Raw genomic sequence first — 23,721 nt, forward strand, 5'->3', positions numbered from 1 at the left:
TCTCTACCTCATGTGAGTGAGTGCTGTAAGGACGAGGAGCCAGTGACGGGTGAGACCAGTCCTGGCAGATGTAGTGGGTTTACGTGGCAAGGTTTTGGTAGCAGGGGACCATAGGGGTGGTTTCTGTGAGAAGGATCTAGAAGCTGCCCCAAGTTTGGTAAGGGCCCCACTGCTGACCAGAGTGGAGCCAGTAAGCGATGTTGTTTTGCACCTCTGTGAGAGCATATTTAAGACAGGGAAAAAAATGCTGCGCCACACAGCAGCCGGGAGTGTGAAGGGAGTAAGAAACAGCCTTGCAGGTGCCAAGGTTAGTGTAGAAGGAGGGGGAGAGGTGCTCCAGGCGCCGAAGCAGAAGTCCCCTGCGGCCTTTGGTGAGGACCATGGTGAAGCAGGCTGTCCCCCTGCAGCCCATGGAGTACCACGGTGGAGCAGGGTTCCACGCTGCAGCCCGTGGAGGAGACCACGGTGGAGCAGGTGGCCCTGCACCGACGGAGGCTGCCGCCTGTGGAAGACCCCTGCCGGAGCAGATTCCGGGCTGGACCTGTAGCCTGTGGAGAGGAGCCCATGCAGGAGCAGGTGACCTGGCAGGAGCTGCTGCCCGTGGGGGAGCCAGGTTGGAGCAGTTTTCTCCTGAGGGATGGACCCCGTGGTACAGACCCATATCTGGAGCAGTTCTGGAAGAGCTGCCTGTGGGCAGCCCACGCTGGATCAGTTCATCAAGGACTGCATCCCGTTGGAGGGACCCCACAGCACAGGGGACGAGAGTGACCAAGAAGGAGCGACAGAGAAGAAGCGCTGTAGAATGACCATAACACCCATTCCCCCTTTCCTCTGCGCCCCTCGGGGGGAGGAGGTGGAAGAGGGTGGATGGGGGAGAAGGTGCTTTTGGTTTCTTTCCTTTGTTTCTCACTTCTCTAGCTTGTTAGTAATACGCAATAAATCTTACTGTCTCCCTATGCTGAGTCTGTTTTGTCCGTAACAATAATTACTGCGTGATCTTCTTGTCCTTATCTCAGCCTTTGAGCCCTTTTCATCGTATTTTCTCCCCATTCCTCTTTGAGGAGGGGGAGTGAGAAAGCGGCTGTGTTGGAGCTTGGCTGCCCACTCGAGCGGAACCACCACAGCAGCTTATACATGGGTGCTGTTGAAGGCAGCGCCTTGTCCGTGGCTATTTGTGTAGCCGTGCCAGTGGTTGCATGTGTATGTCTGTCTGTGTCTGCCTATCTCAGGGGTGCCCATAGGCTGGGTTCCAGCAGCAGGGCAGAAGAAATCCTTGAGCCAGAAACTATGGAGAGGCCTCTTCTAAGGGTGGTGGCCTCCTCTAACTTGATGTAACAGGTCTGTTTTCCCCTTCTACAGCCATGGAGTCACAGGAGGAGAGAGCAGCTGCTGGGGAAAAGGCACGAATTGCTAAGCAATTGCTGGCAGAAGCATTTGAGAAGGAAGGACTTGATGAAGAATACTGGCTCCCCAAACTGTCAGAGATATTGGGTGTTAAGTCAAGAGATGCTTTGAAACATCTGCAATATGAAGACTGCCTTAAACTGGAGTGCGAAGTACGGTACCCCTGGGAGACCAAGGCACTCCAAAGGCTCCTGGGAATCACAGACAACAAAAGAGCTGTTGATGAAGTACAGAAGCAGCGCTTGGAGATGATGAAGCAGAGACAAGAAGAAGCCAAGTCAATCCTACGGGAGCTGGAAGAAATGCAGAAGAGCCGCAGCCACAGCAAGGAAATGATAAGACAGAAAGAGGAGGCCCTACAGCAAGCCATGGACATTCCCAAGGAGTACTGGGCACCTCCAGAGAAGGCATTGCTGGATGAGCTGGTGAGCATCCGGAAGCAACTGGAGCAGCAGGAGAAGTCCATGGGGGAGAGGGAGAACGTCTCTGACGTGGAGGTCCTGAGGCGGGCATCGGGAGGCCTGGCTCTGCAGGGGATTTACCAAACCAAGAGCCTGGAGGATGTGCTGGCAAAGCGAGAGCAACTCATCAGGGTCCCTGATGGCTTCATGCTCACTGGTCCAGTGCAAGGGTCGCTGCTTGAGAGGAAGGAGTTCTCCTCCTCTGCAGCAGAAGCTGCTTTCACCAAGTCCATGGAGCAGCTGGGGTTCAGCATCAATGCTTCTGTCAAAGCTGGGTTCTGGGGGTTCAGTGTTGAAACAGGTGTAGATTATGGCAAGTCCTCACAGTCAGAGGACTCCCGTCGGTCACGCTCGGAGCAGGCGTACATTTGCACCACCAAGTACCAATACATCCCTCTGGCCTCCTACTACTTCCAAAAGGACCAGCTTCGCCTCTCAGATGCAGCCCTGCGAGAGCTGCAAGACATGGAACAGCTTCTGAGCATCACCCAGGAGGCAGACAGGTTCCACCTACTGAAGAGCAGGTGCGCCAGCTTCTTCAGCAGGTTTGGGTCCCACGTGAACCAGGGACCCCTCCACTTTGGGGGAATATTCTGGTGGAAAGCATCTGCCGAAGGTTTCAGGGCAGAGCAATGGGATGAGATGAAGCAACAAACATCTGAAGCACTGAACAGCTACGTCGGCGCTAGCTTCAGCGGCTTCGGTACCAAGTGGGGAGTGAAGGGGGATGCTTCAAACTCCAGCTCACAGGCATCATTTCAGGGAAGAGACAGAAGCAGCACCCACAGAGCAGTTCAGCTCTATGTGACCAAAACAGGGGGCCCAGCAGAGACAGATTCCCTTCCCGAGTGGAAATGCGGGCTTATGGCCAATAACACAACCTGGTGTGTGATCGACCGGGGCTTTCAGCTGATCCCAGTGTGGGACATAATCCTGTCCAACCACAGCAGCGATTTTAAATCCTCCCATCAAATGGGCAGCAGCCTCAGGGCTGTCTACGAAGAGCTAACGAATCAAAGCACCAGTGTGATCTTTGGAGAGGAACTGGCCAGTGCCGTAGAAGAGGCCAGAGCTTTCCTGGAGCAAGTAAAGACCTGGGAGGGGACAGTGGATGAAAAGAAACTGCTCATGTTGCTAGATTTTAAACAGGGCCTGAATAAAAGAACAAAAAATCACAGTGTCTGGATCAACATGTGTCTGTCAGACAAAGCATTGCAGGAGTTCCTGGTGAACACTGTTTCTTTTTGCCAGAAGTCTTCTCCAGAAAACATCACCTACATCAAATCTCTGCTGCAGTGCCTGCTGGATCCTCACATCTATTCTGTCAAGGACTTCCCCAAGACTTCCTTCATTATGCAGTGGGTCTTCCACAAGGAGCACACACTTCCCCAAACTCCCAGTATTTCCAGTCTTGAAGATCTCAATACGACACTGAAGCAGATGAAGGAGTACATCCAGGAAGTCACCTATGAACCAGCAACTTCTGCATCTGCCATTCATGAGGCAAAGATCAAAGCCACCTTCACTGTAAGCCTGGCTGTTTCTTCCTTGCTCCAGTCTCTGCAGCAAAGGGCACAGGAAGACATAGAACTCTTAGTGCTCTTAGTTACAACCAGCACGGGATACCAAGTAGAAAGCAGCACTTTTCAGTACCTCCTTGGGTGTCCAGAAATTAATTTCATGATACAGGAAATGCACGTGGCACATAACGAGTATCAGAGCCTGAAGGAACAGGATGCTTGCAGAGCTCAGGCCTTCCTGCTGCTGATGGGGCTCACCATAACATCCGAAAACAAGAAGATGACCCCTGAGCAAAAGAATGACCGCTTAGTTTTCATGAAAGAAAAGATGAAAAACACATGGTCCACAGAGATGAAAGCTCTCCTCGGAAAGCACAATGCATTCAAAGACTGGGAGATGCTGGAAAGAGATTTGCAATCCTTCATCGATGGGCAACTGGAGGACACATCTGGCAACCTGAACAAAGACAATATAATGAAAGACCTGGAAGATGCTTTTCAAGGCATGCAGCCTCCCAGTCAGTGCAAACCCAAATCAGACAGCAGCAAATCCAAAGCAAGTCAAGCTGCTGCAAACCCAGAGTTTGTCAACTTACTTAAGCGCCTCGGGCTGGAAAGGTACTATCCAAGAAAAATGGGCACAGAAGATTTCCACATAATACACCAGACATCTGTACACAACAGCCAGCCCAGCAAGGACAGCGAGCTACCATTTTACTTCCTGCAAAGGCTTCTGACCGTGGATTACAGGGTGAGGTACCTGACTTGCAAGGAGGCGAGTAAGCCAGAAGTTGTTCCCACACCAAACACCTCAGGGGAGGAGCACGAGCCCTCTGATTCCTTTGATGACTTTTTCAGTGACTTGGACAAAGGAGCCCCTGAATCTGCAAGCAGGGAGAGTCATGTGCACCCCATGGACCTCCAGATGGCAATTTTTCATTGTGCTGATGATTTCATGAGACAGTACCTTTCATCCAAGCTCGCTTTCTGCCAGTTTGCACTACCCCTCCTGGTACCAAACCCGGGCACTTCACAGATAGAGTTCCCTCTCTGGTCCCTCAGCCAGATCAAGAAGAGCTGGAAAGGGACGGTGAGATCGGGAGAGCAGATGAGGATTAGCAGTCACAAAAACAAACTCATTTATCAGGCAGAGATGCCCATCGTGTCCTTCCTCCGCATTGGCAGCTCTCCTTCCTCTTCCAAGTCTCAGCTCCTGAATGCCCTGCTGAGCAGGAAAAAACACGACACTTTTTTCCATCGCCATTGCGAAGGCAGCACCAAAGACTGCTTCCTGATGAAAGGTGTTGTGGAAATCTCCTGGTACCTTCCCCGTGGTAGCGACGACGACAGCTTTAACGGCCCTGTTGCATTCTGTAACGTGCACGGAGATGCGAGGGATCATGAACCCCAGCTGCAGTTTTTACAGGAGATCTCTGCCGTGAATGTGGTTCTTGTTTCTGAGTTTGATCAGAGCAATGAGAAAGGCAGGAAAATTTTACATGATCTGTGGCAGTCTCAGAGGCCTTTGGTTTGCCTTTTCACTGAGAAAGACAGCATTGCAGCTGGCCGATCTGGCCAAAATGTAAGAATAGGGATCAAGAACAGAAATGAAGCAGAATTAGTGGGTGAGCTGACAAAAACCATCCGAGACCTAGTGGAAGGGTCGAGCACGCTTGTTAGCCTCAATGCATGCCTGAGCACAGCTCGCGAGCACGGCTTCTTAGTCGATGAAGATGCAGAAGCGTGCGTGACAGCCAAAGAAATGGCAATCAAACTGGTGAATCTGTTAAAGAAAGAGAAGTTGTCTGAGATCAAATCACAGCTACTGCCTCTTCAGGGAAAACTGTGGTACCTGTGGTGTAAAAAGGACAAAGAACTCACTCGCTTGCAGGAAAAGAGGAACAAGAGCATAGAGCATCATCGGAGCCAAATTGAATTGGAGAAGTCTGCAATACGAAGAAAGCAACTAGGTAAAGCGTTTCCCCTCAATCAGCTGATGAAAACAGTCCTTGGCTTTCTCCAGTCACAGCCAGACAATACCAAGAAATTCTTTCTGCAGTGGATGAAGATCTTCATGGACGACATCTCCTCTGATCGCCTTGATGAGCTGAAGAGAGAGTATCATCGCTTATGGTATCAAATCCTGGCATTAAAGAAAAACAATGAAAATAACAACCTGAAAACTCAATTGATGAAGAAATTAGATGCCCTTTCTGATGAAATCAATGATTCGTCCATTGGCCTTGAGCATATTTTGAGAGAGGTGGGGCAGATTTATGAGGCACTGGAATCAACAACCTCCAAAGAAAAATGGTATGTCAAACTACCTGAAATTGCTGCCAATCTGATGGTTTTAGGGTATCCCATTGAGCTGATGGATGGTGATGCTTCTTACGTACCACTGCAATGGATTGGAGCCGTCTTTGACAGGTTAATTGAGAAGCTAGGGGACAAGCGAGTATTTGTGCTTTCCGTGCTTGGCATCCAGAGCACAGGGAAGTCAACCCTGCTGAATGCCATGTTTGGTCTCCAGTTTAACGTCAGCGCAGGGAGGTGCACCCGGGGAGCGTTTATGCAGCTCATTAAAGTGGACGAGAAGCTCCAACAGGATTTGAACTTTGATTACCTGCTCGTTGTTGACACAGAAGGACTTCGTGCCATAGAGATGGCCAATAAGCAGTCACTTAACCATGACAATGAGCTGGCCACCTTTGTCATTGGCATCGGCAACATGACTCTGATCAACATCTTTGGAGAAAATCCTTCGGAAATGCAAGACGTCCTTCAGATTGCTGTGCAGGCTTTCCTGAGGATGAAGCAAGTTAATATTTCCCCAGGCTGCCTCTTTGTGCACCAAAACGTGGGTGAAATAACCGCAAAGGAACAGAACATGGAGGGACAAAGACGTCTGCAGGAAAAGCTGGATGAAATGACCGTGATTGCGGCCCAGCAGGAATTCTGTGACATCACCTGCTTCAGCGACGTCATCCGCTTTGACGTGAACACCCACATTCATTACTTTGCTCACCTGTGGGAAGGAAACCCACCGATGGCACCGCCCAACCCCACCTACAGCCAGAACGTCCAGGAATTAAAGAGCAAAATTCTCCAAGCTGCCAAGAAGGAATCGCACAGCAGCGTTTTGAGGCTCTCCAGCTTGAAAGTTCGTATTAGTGACCTGTGGAATGCCTTGCTGAATGAAAACTTCGTTTTCAGCTTCAAGAATTCAGTGGAGATTGCTGCCTACAAGAAACTGGAAACTGCATTTAGTCAGTGGACCTGGCAGCTGAGAAGTCACATCTTAGACTTGCAAATGAAACTGGAAAACAAGGTGCGGAATGGAGAGTTGGACAAGGTCACCACGGATCACCTTGAAAAACTGGTGCAAGAGACAAGTGATGCCATCACCAAGAACATGGAAACGTTCTTCAGTGAAGACAGAGACCATGAAATACTGATCCAGTGGAAAAGCAGCACAGAACTGAAGCTGAAAGAACTGAGAGAGTCCCTTCTTGTTGAAACACGAAGGAAGTGTGCGAAACTTATAGAAGTAAAGAAGAGCCAGAGTAAACTGGATGAGAGGAAGTCTGAATATGAAAACGAGCTCCTGAGAAAGAGCAGAGAGTTGGCCCTGTCTCTAAAAGGCCAGAAATTAGGTGAAAGTGAACTGAGAAAACGCTTCAATTCTATCTGGATGGAGTGGCTTTATGAAGTCTCTTCTGCTGCTCCCCCTCAGGAAGAGGTGGACATTGATGTGGACATAGAAAATGTCCTTCTAGATCACTTTAAGGAGCCTAATGTAGATAAACGAATCAGAAAGCTTTCCCAAAAAACTGTCTTTTGTGTTGACAAAGAGAAACACATTTCTAGGAAGAAAAGTTTTTTTGGCTTTTCTAAAAGTTTGGACGATGCCGATGTGAACAGCATGCAACGAATTACAGATAACATCATAATGCATGTGAGGGAAAACATTGAGAAGAAGGAAAAGGACAAAATTGATTACAGTCGAACTTTTATTCATGAAATACTAAATGAAGTGGAGGAAGGTATGAAGTCTGTTCCTAACAGTGCAAATTACTGTTTTAATAAAGAATACAAAATGGAATTATCACTATACCTGTGTAGAATGGCAGCAGAAAGGTTTAAAGACATGCATGCAGCATTCAGGAAAGCAAATGATCCAGTCGTCTACCTGGAGAGCAAGAGAGAAGACTTCTTCAAATGTTTCCAGATTTCCTGCCAAGGAGCCTCTTGCATCACAACATTTGCTGATTTCCTGTGCAGCAAGATTGCCCCAGCTCTTCGACACGCCATCTATGAGAAGACAGCTCTTGACATAGCTCGAGACATGAAGGATAAAATTCCAGATTTCAAAGGCAATAGATCCACTCTGGAATATTACATGCTCAAATTCCTAGCAGAAGAAGAAAAATTTGAAAATTTCAAGCATTACCTTAAAGCCCCAGGAGACTTTTTAAATAATTACATTAAGACAAAAGTTGAGACGTACTGTTTAGATGAGAACAGAAGGCTAGAGATGTTTTTAAGAGACTCCCTCTCTCGTTACTATGAAAACATTCAGTCAGCTGTTTTTGCATCAACCACGGTTGTCAAAGACAGAAAAGACAGAAAGGATAAAATCTCTCTTTGGCTGGATGAATTCTGCAGAGCACTCAGAGATGTGCTAAGCTTGCCCAGGAGCGACCTGAAGGGCATTGAACATCAGGAGATAACAGACATAGAGTTCCTGAATAATGCCATGACAGAAGCACTGTCTCCTGTTATTGATGATCTCAGGAAAGAGTTTGAAGAAGCTCGTATGAGCTCCTTTGAAAGGCAGCCTCACACAATACTGGCTGAGCAGTTTGCAGGGTGCCAGGAGCAGTGTCCATTTTGTGGGGCTGTTTGCACTAACACTATGCCAAAGCATGACGGAGACCACCGGGTTGTCTTCCATCGTCCACAAGTTTTGACAGGATACAGATGGCATAAAACAGACAACCTAGTCATTGATATTTGTTCTAGCAGTGTTTCAAGTGACTGCTTATTCAGGATTGGTGAAGACACATGGATCCCCTACAAGAAATACCGGGATGCAGGACATCCCTATTCCACATGGAGCATTCTTCCTGATCCATCCATGCAAGCATACTGGAAATGGTTTGTGTCTTCTTTCAGGACACAACTAGAACAACACTACAATGGGAAATTTCATGGCAAAGGAGAAATCCCTGCTTCATGGCAGGAAGTTACAAAGCAGAATGCACTCGCTGAACTGGAGAAATGTTAGGCTATGTTGGTATGAAGGAAAAACTGCAAGTGCTTTGCATTTTAGAAGAACATAATACGAGGATAACCACAAAATCTTCTTGTAATGATTATGATTTAACCTTGTCAATAAAACTAAATGTAATTGCTACAGCATTAGGTGAACTAAGGAGTGCTTCTTATGCCACTGCTCAGCAATTCCCTTGCTTTGTGATAAAGTCAAAGTCCTCTTCCTTTCTTGCCATAAATATTTACATCAGCTTTGTCTTAAAGCAAACTAGAAAAATATTCCTGCAGGAAGCAGTCATACCGCCAAGATCAAGACCAAGTGCCAGATGAAGAGCAAAGGCAGCATTAGAAAGGACCAGTTTTATCAGCTGCTATGGGAAAAGAAATGACACTGGCAAAAGAACAGTTTCCCTGCAGCAATACTTGTCACACTTGCAGAAAGGACAGCGGGGTCTGCGAGCAGGTGAACATTTGTGGGGAACTTGGCAATTTTGGTTTTTGGGATTGTTGTTTGCATTCATAAACTCAGTACTCAGGTTCTGTTCTTTTTCTGATGCCATTAAAGCAATTAACGCAGCATCCTATGCAGATTTAGACAGTGATTTCTAACTGTGTGGTTATTAGGTATAAGTCCTAGGTTAAGATGTGCCCCCACTTCCATGAGCCATTCCTATTCATGAGCCTGGGCCTGGCAAAGGTCCCTCCAGCTCCTAGCCACCCCAACTGCTTTTGCCCAGCACTTCTGTGTTGGGTAAAAGCCCTTTATAACCAATGTAGAGAATTAGACAGCTTTGCAGCTTCCTCAGCAGCTGTCAGCAGTGCATGAGCTTAGCGTTTGTGCTGTCAAGACGGGCAGGTGGCAACTGAACAAAAATGGTCTGGAGAACATGGAAGTGGCTCTGCCTGCACCAGTGCAGTGGCAGGGGGTGTTTACTGTGCACTTTTCCTGCAATCCTGCTGCAAACCCAATGACCAGAGTCTCCTGAAGAGCTGTCAAGAGTGGTGATTCATTATAATACTTTGTAGTCTTTGCTAATAAACTGTTTGAGTTGGACTGGACTGGTTTCTGCATGCTTCATTTCAAGGTGAGCCACAATTATCCTAGAATCATAAAATCAGAATGGTTTGGGTTGGAAAAGACTTTGAAGATCATCTAGTTCCAATCCCCCTGCTATGGGCAGGGCCACCTCCCACTAGATCAAGGTTGCTCAAAGCCCCATCCAGCCTGGCCTTGAACACCTCCAGGGATGGGGCATCCACAGCATCTCTAGGAAACCTGTGCCAGTGCCTCACTGCTGTCATATTCAAGATTTTCTTCCTAATTTCTAAGCTAAATCTCCCCTCTTTTAGTTTAAAGCCATTATCCCTCGTCCTATTGTTACACGTCCTGATAAAGAGTCCCACCCCAGCTTTCCTGTAGAATCCTAGAATCATGAAGGTTGGAAAAGCCCTCCAAGATCATCATGTCCAACCTGATCACCAATGTCACCCACCAAACCATGTCCCCAAGCACCATGTCCAACCTCTCCTTGAACACCCCCAGGGACGGGGACTCCACCACCTCCCTGGGCAACCATCCCAATGCGTGACTGCTCTTTCTGAGCAGAAATGTCTCCTCATTTCCAGCCTGAAACTCCCCTGGCACAACCTGGGCCCATTCCCTTCTTATCGATGGGTGTCACATTTGCAAGTCTCCAGACATCTGCGACATCCCCAGTTGACTAAGACCGCTGATAGATGATGGAAAGTGGCTCAACAATCACATCTGCTAGTTCCCTCAGCACCCTCAGGTGAATCCCATCTGGCCCCATGGACTTGTGACAGTCCAGGTGGAGCAGCAGGTCTCTTACTCTTTCCACCTGAACTGTTGAGGGGTTATTCTGCTCCCGTCCCAGACTTCCAGGTCAGGAGCCTGAGCCCCTGAGGATAACTGGTCTGACTGCTGAAGACAGATGTAAAGAAGGCATTGAGAATCTCAGCCTTTTCCTTATCCTCCGTAGTCATTTTCCAGTAAAAGATGGAGATTCTCCTTGGTCCTGCTCTTATATATATCAATATATATATTTATGTTTAAATTATAATTACACATTATATTTATTTATTTATTTATTTATTTATTTATTTATTTATTTATTTATTTATCATATATATTTATCATATATATATTATCATATATATCATTATATATTATTATTGTATATTATATTATAATATAATGTAATGTAATGTAATATGATATGATATGATATGATATGATATGATATATGTATATAATTATATTTTATATTATATATATAGTATATAATTTTATATTACATATATATTTCAAGGAGGTCAAGGAGGAGGTGGAGAGGTTGAGGGCCATCAGGGAGTGTGAGCGAGAGATAGACTTGTGGAGTAACTCCCTGCAGGGCCTCAAGGGGAGGTATCGAGGTGAGACTCCTCAAATGGGGGTGGACCCCCTGCCCTGTCCCCGTCGGGCAGAGGGAGGGGATCTGGGAGTTCAGGAGGAATGGAAACAGGTCCCTGCTCGACATCACAGGCGACGCCCTCCCCTTCCGGCCCCGCATTCCCAGGTGCCCTTACACAACAGGTTCGAGGCCCTGGAGCTTGACAGACCAGTAGCTGAGGAAGAGGTAGCAAGTGTTCCCAGGAGGATGCCTAGGGCGAGGAGGTCGACTCCACGCCTCAGGACTGCCTCCACCAAGAAAGACAGGAGGGTTATTGTTGTTGGAGACTCGATTCTTAGGGGAACAGAGGGCCCTATTTGTCGGCCTGACCCTACCCGTAGGGAAGTCTGCTGTCTCCCTGGGGCCAGGGTCAGGGACGTTGCCAGGAAGCTTCCTAACCTGGTACGCCCCTCTGACTATTACCCTCTTTTGATAGTCCAGGCGGGCAGTGATAACATCAAAGAGAGAAGCCTCAAGGCTATCAAAAGGGACTTTAGGGGACTGGGTCGGTTAGTGGATGGAGCGGGAGTGCAGGTGGTATTTTCGTCCATCCCTACGGTGGCAGGGAGGGGTTCAGAGAGGACACGGAAAGCCCACCTGTTAAACAGGTGGCTCCGGGACTGGTGCCAACGCAGAAATCTTGGGTTTTTTGATCATGGGGCACTTTACTCAGCACCTGGCCTGATGGCCGCAGACAGGTCCCTATCTTTTAGGGGAAAAAGGATCCTGGGCCAGGAGCTGGCAGGGCTCATTGAGAGGGCTTTAAACTAGGTAGGAAGGGGGATGGGGCTGAGGCTAGGATTGTTGGGGCTGTGCCAGGGGGAACAATGGCAAGGCCGGAGGATAAGGCAATGGCCCAGCTGAAGTGCATCTACACCAATGCACGCAGCATGGGTAACAAACAGGAGGAGCTGGAAGCCATCGTGCGGCAGGCAGGCTATGACTTGGTTGCCATCACGGAGATGTGGTGGGACCAGTCTCATGACTGGAGTGCTGCAATGCCTGGCTATAAGCTCTATAGAAGGGACAGGCAGCATAGAAGGGGTGGTGGTGTGGCTCTCTATATTAGAGAGTCTTTCGAGGTTGTAGAACTCGAGGTTGGGAATGACAAGGTCGAGTCCCTGTGGGTTAGGATCGACAGGGACAACAAGGCTAGTGTCCTGGTTGGGGTCTGCTATAGACCGCCGAACCAGGATGAGGAGACGGATGAGGAATTCTACAGGCAGCTGACAGAGGTTGCGAAATCATCAGCTCTTGTACTCGTGGGGGACTTCAACTTCCCTGACATATCCTGGAAGCACAACACAGCCCTGAGAAAGCAGTCTAGGAGGTTTCTGGAGAGCGTGGAAGATAGCTTCCTGACGCAGCTGGTTAGTGAGCCTACCAGGGGAGGTGCCCCGCTAGACCTTCTCTTCACAAACAGAGAAGGACTGGTGGAGGACGTGATCGTCGGGAGCTGTCTCGGGCAGAGTGACCTACGCAATGGTGGAGTTCACTATTCTTGGCGAGGCCAGGAAGGGGACCAGTAAAACCGCTGTATTGGACTTCCGGAGGGCTGACTTTGAACTGCTCAGGACACTGGTTGGTGGAGTCCCTTGGGAGGCGGTTCTGAAGGGCAGAGGGGTCCAGGAAGGCTGGGCGCTCTTCAAGAGGGAAGTCTTAATGGCGCAGGAACGGTCTGTTCCCACGTGCCCAAAGACGAGCTGGCGGGGAAGAAGACCGGCCTGGCTCAACAGAGAATTGTGGCTTGATCTTAGGAGGAAAAGGAGGGTTTATAATCTTTGGAAAAGTGGGCAGGCCACTAAGGAGGACTTTAAAGAAGTAGCGAGGCTGTGCAGGGACAAAATTAGGAAGGCCAAAGCTCATCTGGAGCTCGATCTGGCTACTGCCGTTAAAGATAACAAAAAACGTTTCTATAAATACATCAACACAAAAAGGAGGACTAAGGAGAATCTCCATCCTTTACTGGATGCGGGGGGAAACTTAGTTACAAGAGATGAGGAAAAGGCGGAGGTGCTCAATGCCTTCTTTGCCTCAGTCTGTAGCGGCAATACCGGATGTTCTCTGGATACTCAGTACCCTGAGCTGGTGGAAGGGGATGGGGAGCAGGATGTGGCCCTCATTATCCATGAAGAACTGGTTGGTGACCTGCTACGGCACTTAGATGTGCACAAGTCGATGGGGCCAGATGGGATCCACCCAAGGGTACTGAGGGAACTGGCAGAGGAGCTGGCCAAGCCACTGTCCATCATTTATCAGCAGTCCTGGCTATCGGGGGAGGTCCCAATTGACTGGCGGCTAGCAAACGTGACGCCCATCTACAAGAAGGGCCGGAGGGCAGACCCAGGAAACTACAGGCCTGTCAGTTTGACCTCAGTGCCAGGGAAGCTCATGGAGCAGATCCTCCTGAGAGTCATCATGCAGCACTTGAAGGGGAAGCAGGCGATCAGGCCCAGTCAGCATGGCTTTATGAAAGGCAGGTCATGCCTGACGAACCTGATCTCCTTCTATGACAGAGTGACGCGCTGGGTGGATGAGGGAAAGGCTGTGGATGTGGTCTACCTTGACTTCAGCAAGGCTTTTGACACCGTCTCCCACAGCATTCTCCTCAAGAAACTGGCTGCTCTTGGCTTGGACTGGCGCACGCTTCGTTGGGTTAGAAACTGGCTGGATAGCCGGGCCCAAAGAGTCGTGGTGAATGGAGCCAAGTCCAGTTGGAGGCCAGTCACTAGTGGCGTCCCCCAGGGCTCGGTGCTGGGGCCGGTCCTCTTTAATATCTTCATCGATGATCTGGACGAGGGCATCGAGTGCACCCTCAGTAAGTTCGCAGATGACACCAAGTTAGGTGCGTGTGTCGATCTGCTTGAGGGTAGGAAAGCTCTGCAGGAGGATCTGGATAGGCTGCACCGATGGGCTGAGGTCAACTGCATGAAGTTTAACAAGGCCAAGTGCCGGGTCCTGCACCTGGGGCGCAATAACCCCAAGCAGAGCTACAGGCTGGGAGAGGAATGGTTGGAAAGCTGTGTCCTGGTTTCAGTTAGCACAGAATTAATTTTCTTCCTAGTAGCTGGTGGAATGCTGTGTTTTGGCTTAGAATGAGAAGAGTGCTGATAACACCCCGATGCTTTAATTGTTGCAGAGCAGTGCTTATACTAAGCCAAGGACATCTCAGCCTTTGCTCTGTCCTGCCAACGGGCAGGCTGGGGGGTGCAGTAAGAGCTGGGAGGGGACAGACCCAGGACAGGTGACCCAAACTAGCCAAAGGGGTATTCCATACCATCTGACGTCATGCTAAACAATATATAGGGGTGGCTAGCCGGGGGGAGGGGGCCGGACTGCTCGGGGTTAGGCTGGGCATCGGTCAGCGGGTGGTGAGCAATTGCATTGTGCATCACTTGTTTGTACATACTATTATTACTTTCGTATTATCACCATTGTATCATCATTATTATTATTATTATTATTATTTTCCTGTCTTATTAAACTGTCTTTATCTCAACTCACGGGCTTCACTTTCCATTTCTCTCCCCCGTCCCAGAGAGGGAGGGGGGAGGGTGAGCGAACGGCTGCGTGGTGTTTAGCTGCCAGCCGGGTTAAACCACGACAGTCTTTTTGGCGCCCAACGTGGGGCACGAAAGGTTGAGATAACGGCAGATCTGACCAGAGTGTGTTAAACTAAAATTGGTATAAGTATTAGACCTGCTTAATAGTCACTTGTCATGATGCTGATTGCTTTAATCTCAACTGTGCTGTGCCTGTTTTCCAAATTGAGTATTATAGCACGTTATTTTCCGTATGTGCTCTCTGTCATGTTGTTTATCCTCTCCGGGCCCTGGTTTCAGACCATTATGGTACTGTGTGTTGTATCAGTGGCTTATGAGATGATGAAATATCTGGCCATGACTCTAACCTGGTATTTGTACTCAGTAACATCTTCGATTCTATACTTTGGAAACTGTATTTTGGAAACTATTAGCAATTGTATCTGTTGCCTTTTTTCATTAGGGAGTCAATCTGTGGAGGGGAAAGGGGAAGATAATTTTTCTTACTTGATCACTCTCCCTTTCTCCTTCACCACCCCTGTACCCTCCTTGATCACTCTCCCTTCCTCCTTCACCACCCTCTTATCCTCCGAGTTTATTACAATAGCTCTCCAAGATATTGAATATCCTTGGGATACTCAGACCAGCATAGTCCTGTTGTTCTGCCTCCTGAATGCACTTCAGGTTCTGCTTAAAGTTAAACAACTACTTAGGAAGCTCATCCGGAGATCTGCCCGGAGGCAGTATAGTTGTGGGTGGCAGGGAGTATGGGAGGATATGGGCAGGCATCTAGACCAGTTGGCACCCCCAGTGTTTTGGAAATTCACCCCTGAACAAGTGCAAAATCCTCAAAAACTGGCAGAATGCTTGAATAAAAGGTGTCGCGATTCGGGAAGTTCCAAAGTAACACAAATCATTGTAACATGCTGGGGCCTGGCTTACGCCTATCGAGCTGCCATGGATACTGCTATCAACTTAGTGACAGACCCTGCAGCCACTCCAAGTCCCGTGACAGATCCAACGGCCACTGTGACCCCTACGGTGGACTCTGCAGCCGCTCCAGTCCCAGCTTCTGCAGATGCTCCAGTCCCAGCTCCTGCAGCCACTCCAGTTCCAGCTCCTGCAGCCGCTCCAGTCCCAGCTCCTGCAGCCGCTCCAGTCCCAGTTCCTGAAGCCGCCCCAGTCCCAGCTCCTGAAGCCGCCCCAGTCCCAGTTCCTGCAGTCGCTCCAGTTCCAGCTCCGGCCGCTACTCCAGTCCCAGTTCCTGCAACTGCTCCAGTCCCAGCTCCTGAAGTCGCTCCAGCTCCAGCTCCTGAAGCCGCTCCAGCTCCAGCTCCTACTGCTGCTCCAGTCCCAGCTCCTGCAACTGCTCCAGCTCCAACTCCAGCTCCTGTAGCCGCTACAGCTCCGGTTCCTGCAACTGCTCCAGCTCCTGTAGCCGCTCCAGCTCCTGTGGCCGTGTCAGAGAAACGAGCTGTAGCAGTGCAAGTTGACCCTGCAGAGGGCATTCCAACCCCTGTGGCAGACCCTGTAACAAAGTCAGAGAAACGAGCAGTAGCAGTGCAAGCTGCCCCTGTAGAGAAGGTGAAAATATGGTATAGAAATTCAAGTCGTTTAGAACGCAGAGAGTCTTCTGCCAATCCAGGTAAGGCTTCTGCCAAAACTAAGTATAGAGATGACGAAGATGATGACGACGCTGGGCCGTCAAGGATTCAGGAGGAGGAAGATGAGGATGCCGAAAGAGCAACAGTAACTACCCGAAGCCTAAACGAGCGCGAGCTACGAGATGTGCGAAAAGATTTTGGTCGCTGTATAGGTGAGCAGCTTGTCACCTGGCTGCTCCGGTGCTGGGACTCTGGAGCCAATTGTGTGGAATTAGACGGCAGGGAAGCCAAGCGGCTGGGATCCCTTGCTCGAGACGCCGGCATTGACAAAGCAATTGCAGATGGAGCACGACCCACCAGCCTCTGGAGGCGTCTCCTCTCAGCTGTGAGGGAAAGGTATCCCTTCAAGGAAGATATTTTATGTCTACCAGGCAAGTGGACCACTATGGAGAAGGGAATCCAGTACCTGAGGGAATTAGCCGTACGGGAAGTGATTTATGAGGATCCAGACCTCAAACAAACATCCACAGATCCAGATGAAGTCAAGTGTACACGACCCATGTGGCGGAAGTTTGTACGGAGTGCACCATCATCATATGCCAGCTCATTGGCAATAATGGCCTGGAAAGAGGATGAGGAACCCACAGTGGGTGAAGCGGCTAAACAACTCCGGCAGTACGAAGAAAGTCTCTCCTCTTCCTTACAGGCCTGCGTCTCAGCTGTGGAGAAACTTTCTGAAAAGGTTCACCAACTTGAAGAGAATCTATTGTCCTCCCCACCTGAACCAACCAGTGCCCACCGACCAAAGGAGAACACTTGGGAGAAACTTTCTGAAAAGGTTCACCAACTTGAAGAGAGATTATTCTCCTTCGCACCTGTACAAAGCAGTGTCTCAGCTGTCAGGGGTAGGCGTTCACCCACACAAGGAAGACGATATGGTGGGTACTCACCCCGTGCCACCCTGTGGTTTTACTTACGAGACCATGGAGAGGACATGAGAAAGTGGGATGGAAAATCTACCGCGACCCTAGAGGCACGGGTACGTGAGTTGCAAAAGAAAACAATCAGGAAAAAGGGATTCTCCGAAAAGTTTGCTGCTCCAACTTCCAGCAGACAGTCCTTCAAACACAGAAACGAGGAAGATTCTGACCAGGATTAGGGGGGCCCTGCCTCCAGCCAGGGGGAGGAAAGGGACAATCGAGTTTATTGGACTGTGTGGATTCGATGGCCTGGCACATCACGCGCACAGAAGTATAAGGCTTTAGTAGACACCGGTGCACAATGTACTATAATGCCATCGAGCTATAAAGGACCAGAGCCCATCTATATTTGTGGAGTGACAGGGGGATCTCAGCAGTTGACTGTATTGGAGGCTGAAGTGAGTCTGACTGGGAATGAGTGGGAAAAGCACCGCATTGTGACTGGTCCGGATGCTCCATGTATCCTTGGCATAGACTATCTTAGAAGAGGATACTGCAAGGACCCAAAAGGGTTCCGGTGGGCTTTTGGTATTGCTGCCTTAGAGACAGAGGGCATTAAACAATTATCTACCTTGCCTGGTCTCTCAGAGGACCCCTCTGTTGTGGGGTTGCTGAGGGTCGAAGAACAGCAAGTGCCAATTGCTACCACAACTGTGCACCGGCGGCAATATCGCACCAACCGAGACTCCCTGATTCCCATCCATAAGCTAATTCGTCAATTGGAGAGCCAAGGAGTGATCAGCAAGACTCATTCACCTTTCAATAGTCCCATATGGCCAGTGCGAAAGTCTAATGGCGAGTGGAGACTAACAGTGGACTATCGCGGCCTGAACGAAGTCACGCCACCACTGAGTGCTGCAGTGCCGGACATGCTGGAACTTCAGTATGAACTTGAATCGAAGGCAGCCAAGTGGTACGCCACAATTGATATCGCTAATGCATTTTTCTCCATCCCTCTAGCAGCAGAGTGCAGGCCACAATTTGCCTTCACTTGGAGGGGAGTCCAATATACCTGGAATAGGCTGCCCCAGGGGTGGAAACACAGCCCTACCATTTGCCATGGGCTGATCCAGTCTGCACTAGAGCAGGGGGAAGCTCCTGAACACCTGCAGTACATCGATGACATTATTGTGTGGGGTGACACAGCAGAGGAAGTTTTCGAGAAAGGGAAGAAAATAGTCCAAATCCTTCTGAAAGCCGGTTTTGCCATAAAACAAAATAAAGTCAAAGGACCTGCACGGGAGATCCAGTTTTTAGGAATAAAATGGCAAGATGGACGTCGTCAAATCCCAATGGATGTGATCAACAAAATAACAGCTATGTCTCCACCAACTAACAAAAAAGAAACACAGACTTTCCTAGGTGTTGTGGGGTTTTGGAGAATGCACATCCCAAATTACAGTCTGATTGTAAACCCACTCTACCAAGTAACTCGTAAGAAGAATGAGTTTGAATGGGGCCCTGAACAACGACAAGCCTTTGAACAAATCAAGCAGGAAATAGTCCATGCAGTAGCCCTTGGGCCAGTTCGAACAGGACCAGATGTAAAGAATGTGCTCTACACTGCAGCCGGGGAGAACGGCCCCACCTGGAGCCTCTGGCAGAAAGAACCTGGGGAAACTCGAGGTCGGCCTCTGGGGTTTTGGAGTCGGGGATACAGAGGATCTGAGGCCCGCTATACTCCAACTGAAAAGGAGATATTGGCAGCATATGAAGGAGTTCGATCTGCTTCGGAGGTGGTCGGTACTGAAGCGCAGCTCCTCCTAGCACCCCGATTACCGGTACTAGGCTGGATGTTCAAGGGAAGGGTCCCCTCTACGCATCATGCAACTGATGCTACATGGAGCAAGTGGGTTGCACTGATTACTCAGCGGGCTCGAATAGGAAACCCCAGTCGCCCAGGAATATTGGAAGTGATCATGGACTGGCCAGAAGGCAAATACTTTGGGATATCATCAGAGGAGGAGGTGGGTCGTGCTGAAGAAGCCCCACTGTACAACCAGTTGCCAGAGAATGAAAAGAAATATGCCCTGTTCACTGATGGGTCCTGTCGTATTGTGGGGAAGCATCGGAGATGGAAGGCTGCTGTATGGAGTCCTACGCGACGAGTTGCAGAAGCTGCTGAGGGAGAAGGTGAATCGAGTCAGTTTGCAGAAGTGAAAGCCATTCAGCTGGCTTTAGACATTGCTGAACGAGAAAAATGGCCAGTTCTCTATCTCTACACCGATTCATGGATGGTAGCAAATGCCCTGTGGGGATGGTTACAGCAATGGAAGCAAAACAACTGGCAGCGTAGGGGCAAACCTATCTGGGCTGCTGCATTGTGGCAAGATATTGCTGCTCGGGTAGAGAACCTGGCTGTGAAAGTACGCCACGTAGATGCTCATGTGCCCAAGAATCGGGCTACTGAAGAACATCAAAACAACCAGCAGGTGGATCAGGCTGCTAAGATTGAAGTAGCTCAGGTGGACCTGGATTGGCAGCATAAAGGTGAATTATTTATAGCCCGATGGGCCCATGACACCTCAGGCCATCAAGGTAGAGATGCAACATACAGATGGGCTCGTGATCGAGGGGTGGACTTGACCATGGACGCTATAGCACAGGTTATTCATGACTGTGAAACATGTGCTGCAATCAAGCAAGCCAAACGGTCAAAGCCTCTTTGGTATGGAGGACGATGGCTGAAATATAAATATGGAGAGGCCTGGCAGATTGATTACATCACACTCCCTCAAACTCGCAATGGCAAGCGCCACGTACTTACAATGGTGGAAGCAACCACCGGATGGCTGGAAACATATCCTGTGCCTCATGCCACCGCCCGGAACACTATCCTGGGCCTTGAAAAGCAAGTCCTATGGCGACATGGTACCCCAGAAAGAATAGAATCAGACAATGGGACTCACTTCCGAAACAACCTTATAGACACTTGGGCCAAAGAACATGGTATTGAATGGGTGTATCACATCCCCTATCATGCACCAGCCTCCGGGAAAGTTGAACGATACAATGGCCTGTTAAAGACTACCTTGAAAGCAATGGGCGCTGGGACGTTCAAAAACTGGGATACGCATTTGGCAAAGGCCACCTGGTTAGTCAATACTAGGGGATCTACCAACCGAGCTGGACCTGCCCAATCAAACCTGTTACGTACTGTAGATGGGGATAAAGTTCCTGTAGTGCATGTAAAAAATATGCTAGGTAAAACAGTCTGGGCTACTCCTGCCTCAGGAAAAGGCAAACCTATTCGTGGAATTGTTTTCGCTCAGGGACCTGGATATACTTGGTGGGTAATGCAAAAGAACGGAGAGGTCCGGTGTGTACCTCAAGGAGATTTAATACTGGGTGAGAATAGCCCATGAACTGAATTGCACCATGTTAAATAGTATATTATACTGTATATTATCACTACCATGATTACTATAGGTGACTAATTAGAATGTATGGAAAAGAGTGTAACCTGAGCATGACATAAATGGTATGGAATAAGGGGTGGATAGATGTCCTGGTTTCAGTTAGCACAGAATTAATTTTCTTCCTAGTAGCTGGTGGAATGCTGTGTTTTGGCTTAGAATGAGAAGAGTGCTGATAACACCCCGATGCTTTAATTGTTGCAGAGCAGTGCTTATACTAAGCCAAGGACATCTCAGCCTTTGCTCTGTCCTGCCAACGGGCAGGCTGGGGGGTGCAGTAAGAGCTGGGAGGGGACAGACCCAGGACAGGTGACCCAAACTAGCCAAAGGGGTATTCCATACCATCTGACGTCATGCTAAACAATATATAGGGGTGGCTAGCCGGGGGGAGGGGGCCGGACTGCTCGGGGTTAGGCTGGGCATCGGTCAGCGGGTGGTGAGCAATTGCATTGTGCATCACTTGTTTGTACATACTATTATTACTTTCGTATTATCACCATTGTATCATCATTATTATTATTATTATTATTATTTTCCTGTCTTATTAAACTGTCTTTATCTCAACTCACGGGCTTCACTTTCCATTTCTCTCCCCCGTCCCAGAGAGGGAGGGGGGAGGGTGAGCGAACGGCTGCGTGGTGTTTAGCTGCCAGCCGGGTTAAACCACGACAAGCTGCCAGGCAGAGAAGGACCTGGGAGTGATGGTGGACAGTCGGCTGAATATGAGCCAGCAGTGTGCTCAGGTGGCCAAGAAGGCCAATGGCATCCTGGCTTGTATTAGGAACAGCGTGACCAGCAGGGCTAGGGAGGTGATCGTCCCCCTGTACTCAGCTCTGGTGAGGCCGCACCTCGAGTACTGTGTTCAGTTTTGGGCCCCTCGCTACAAGAAGGACATCGAGGTGCTTGAGCGGGTGCAGAGAAGGGCGACGAAGCTGGTGAGGGGCCTGGAGAACAAGTCCTACGAGGAGCGGCTGAGGGAGCTGGGCTTGTTCAGCCTGGTGAAGAGGAGGCTCAGGGGCGACCTTATCGCTCTCTATAGGTACCTCAAGGGAGGCTGTAGCGAGGTGGGGGTTGGCCTGTTCTCCCACGTGCCTGGTGACAGGACGAGGGGGAATGGGCTTAAGTTGAGCCAGGGGAGTTTTAGGCTAGATGTTAGGAAGAACTTCTTCACTGAAAGGGTTGTGAGGCACTGGAACAGGCTGCCCAGGGAAGTGGTGGAGTCACCATCCCTGGAAGTCTTCAAAAGACGTTTAGATGTAGAGCTTAGGGATATGGTTTAGTGGAGGGCTGTTAGCGTTAGGTTGGAGGTTGGACTCGATGACCTTGAGGTCTCTTCCAACCTAGAAAATTCTGTGATTCTGTGAAGCAGTCATACCGCCAAGATCAAGACCAAGTGCCAGATGAAGAGCAAAGGCAGCATTAGCAAGTACCGGTTTTATCAGCTGCTATGGAAAAAGAATTGACTGTGGCAAAAGAACAGTTTCCCTGCAGCAATACTTGTCACGCTTGCAGAAAGGACAGAGGGGTCTGTGAGCAGGTGAACATTTGTGGGGAACTTGGCTATTTTGTTTTTTGGGATTTAGACAGTGATTTTAACTCTGTGGTTATTAGGTATATGTCCTAGGTTAAGATGTGCCCCAACTTGCATGAGCTAGATGATCTTCAAAGTCCTTTCCAACCCAAACCATTCTGATTTTATGATTCTAGGATAATTGTAGCTCACCTTGAAATGAAGCATGCAGAGAGCAGTCCAGTCCAACTCAAACAGTTTATTAGCAAAGGCTACAAAGCATTATAATGAATCACCACTCTTGACAGTTCTTCAGGGGACTCTGGTCATTGGGTTTGCAACAGGATTGCAGGAAAAGTGCACAGTAAACACCCCCTCCCACTGCGGTGGTGCAGGCAGAGCCACTCACATGTTCTCCAGACCATTTTGAGGAGGGGAGTGAGAGAGTGGCTGTGGTGGAGCTCAGCTGCCCACTCGAGCTGAACCACGACAGGTATCCAGAGCGTCTCTAGGAAACCTGTGCCAGTGCCTCATTGCTGTCATATTAAAGATTTTCTTCCTTGTTTCTAAGCTAAATCTCCCCTCTTTTAGTTTAAAGCCATTACCCCTTGTCCTATTGCTAAACGTCCCGATAAAGAGTCCCACCACAGCTTTCCTGTAGAATCCTAGAATCATGAAGGTTGGAAAAGCCCTCCAAGATCATCTGGTCCAACCATCACCCGATCACCAATGTCACCCACCAAACCATGTCCCCAAGCACCACGTCCAACCTCTCCTTGAACACCCCCAGGGATGGTGACGCCACCACCTCCCTGGGCAACCATCCCAATGCGTGACTGCTCTTTCTGAGCAGAAATGTCTCCTCATTTCCAGCCTGAAACTCCCCTGGCACAACTTGGGCCCATTCCCTTCTTATCGATGGGTGTCACATTTGCAAGTCTCCAGTCATCTGCGACATCTCCAGTTGACCAGGACCGCTGATAGGTGATGGAAATTGGCTCAGCAAACACATCTGCTAGCTCCCTCAGCACCCTCGGGTGGATCCCATCTGGCCCCATGGACTTGTGACAGTCCAGGTGGAGCAGCAGGTCTCTTACTCTTTCCACCTGAACTGTGGGAGGGTTATTCTGCTCCCCATCCCAGACTTCCAGGTCGGGAGCCTGAAACCCTGAGGATAACTGGTCTGACTGCTGAAGACAGATGTAAAGAAGGCATTGAGAATCTCAGCCTTTTCCTTATCCTCCGTAGTCATGTTCCAGTAAAAGATGGAGACTCTCCTTGGTCCTGCTCTTTCTGTTAATATAGTTGTGAAAATGTTTTTTATTGTCTTTCACCACAGCTGCCAGATTGAGTTCATGCTGGCCTTTAGCCTTTCAGATTTGCTCTCTGCATACACTAGCAAACTCCTTGTACTCTCCCTGAGTTCCCTGTTCCTTCTTCCACAGGAGGCAAACGTTTTTTCCCACAAAGACTCAGCACATGTTCCCAGTTCAGCCATGTCAGTCTTCCTCCCCAGCAGCTCTTCTTAAGGCCCATGGGGACAGCCTGATCCTGCAA

At 49.2% G+C, this 23,721-nt stretch overlaps 1 protein-coding gene across 1 annotated transcript; it reads left to right on the forward strand.

Annotated features, from left to right (window-relative positions):
- The first annotated feature begins 1,361 nt into the window (after positions 1 to 1,361).
- Positions 1,362 to 9,374, forward strand: LOC116488132 (interferon-induced very large GTPase 1-like). Its single transcript, XM_032185488.1, has one exon. The coding sequence runs from the start codon at positions 1,362 to 1,364 to the stop codon at positions 8,673 to 8,675; it is 7,314 nt and encodes a 2,437-aa protein (XP_032041379.1). The 3' UTR covers positions 8,676 to 9,374.
- The last annotated feature ends 14,347 nt before the right edge of the window (positions 9,375 to 23,721 follow it).

The sequence above is a fragment of the Aythya fuligula genome, chromosome 3 (genome assembly GCF_009819795.1).
Source record: "Aythya fuligula isolate bAytFul2 chromosome 3, bAytFul2.pri, whole genome shotgun sequence".
Taxonomy (NCBI): Eukaryota; Metazoa; Chordata; class Aves; order Anseriformes; family Anatidae; genus Aythya; species Aythya fuligula.

Bases quoted from the DNA above. Each gene is read 5' to 3' on its own strand.
- LOC116488132 (XM_032185488.1), top strand. From the start codon at position 1,362: ATGGAGTCACAGGAGGAGAGAGCAGCTGCTGGGGAAAAGGCACGAATT.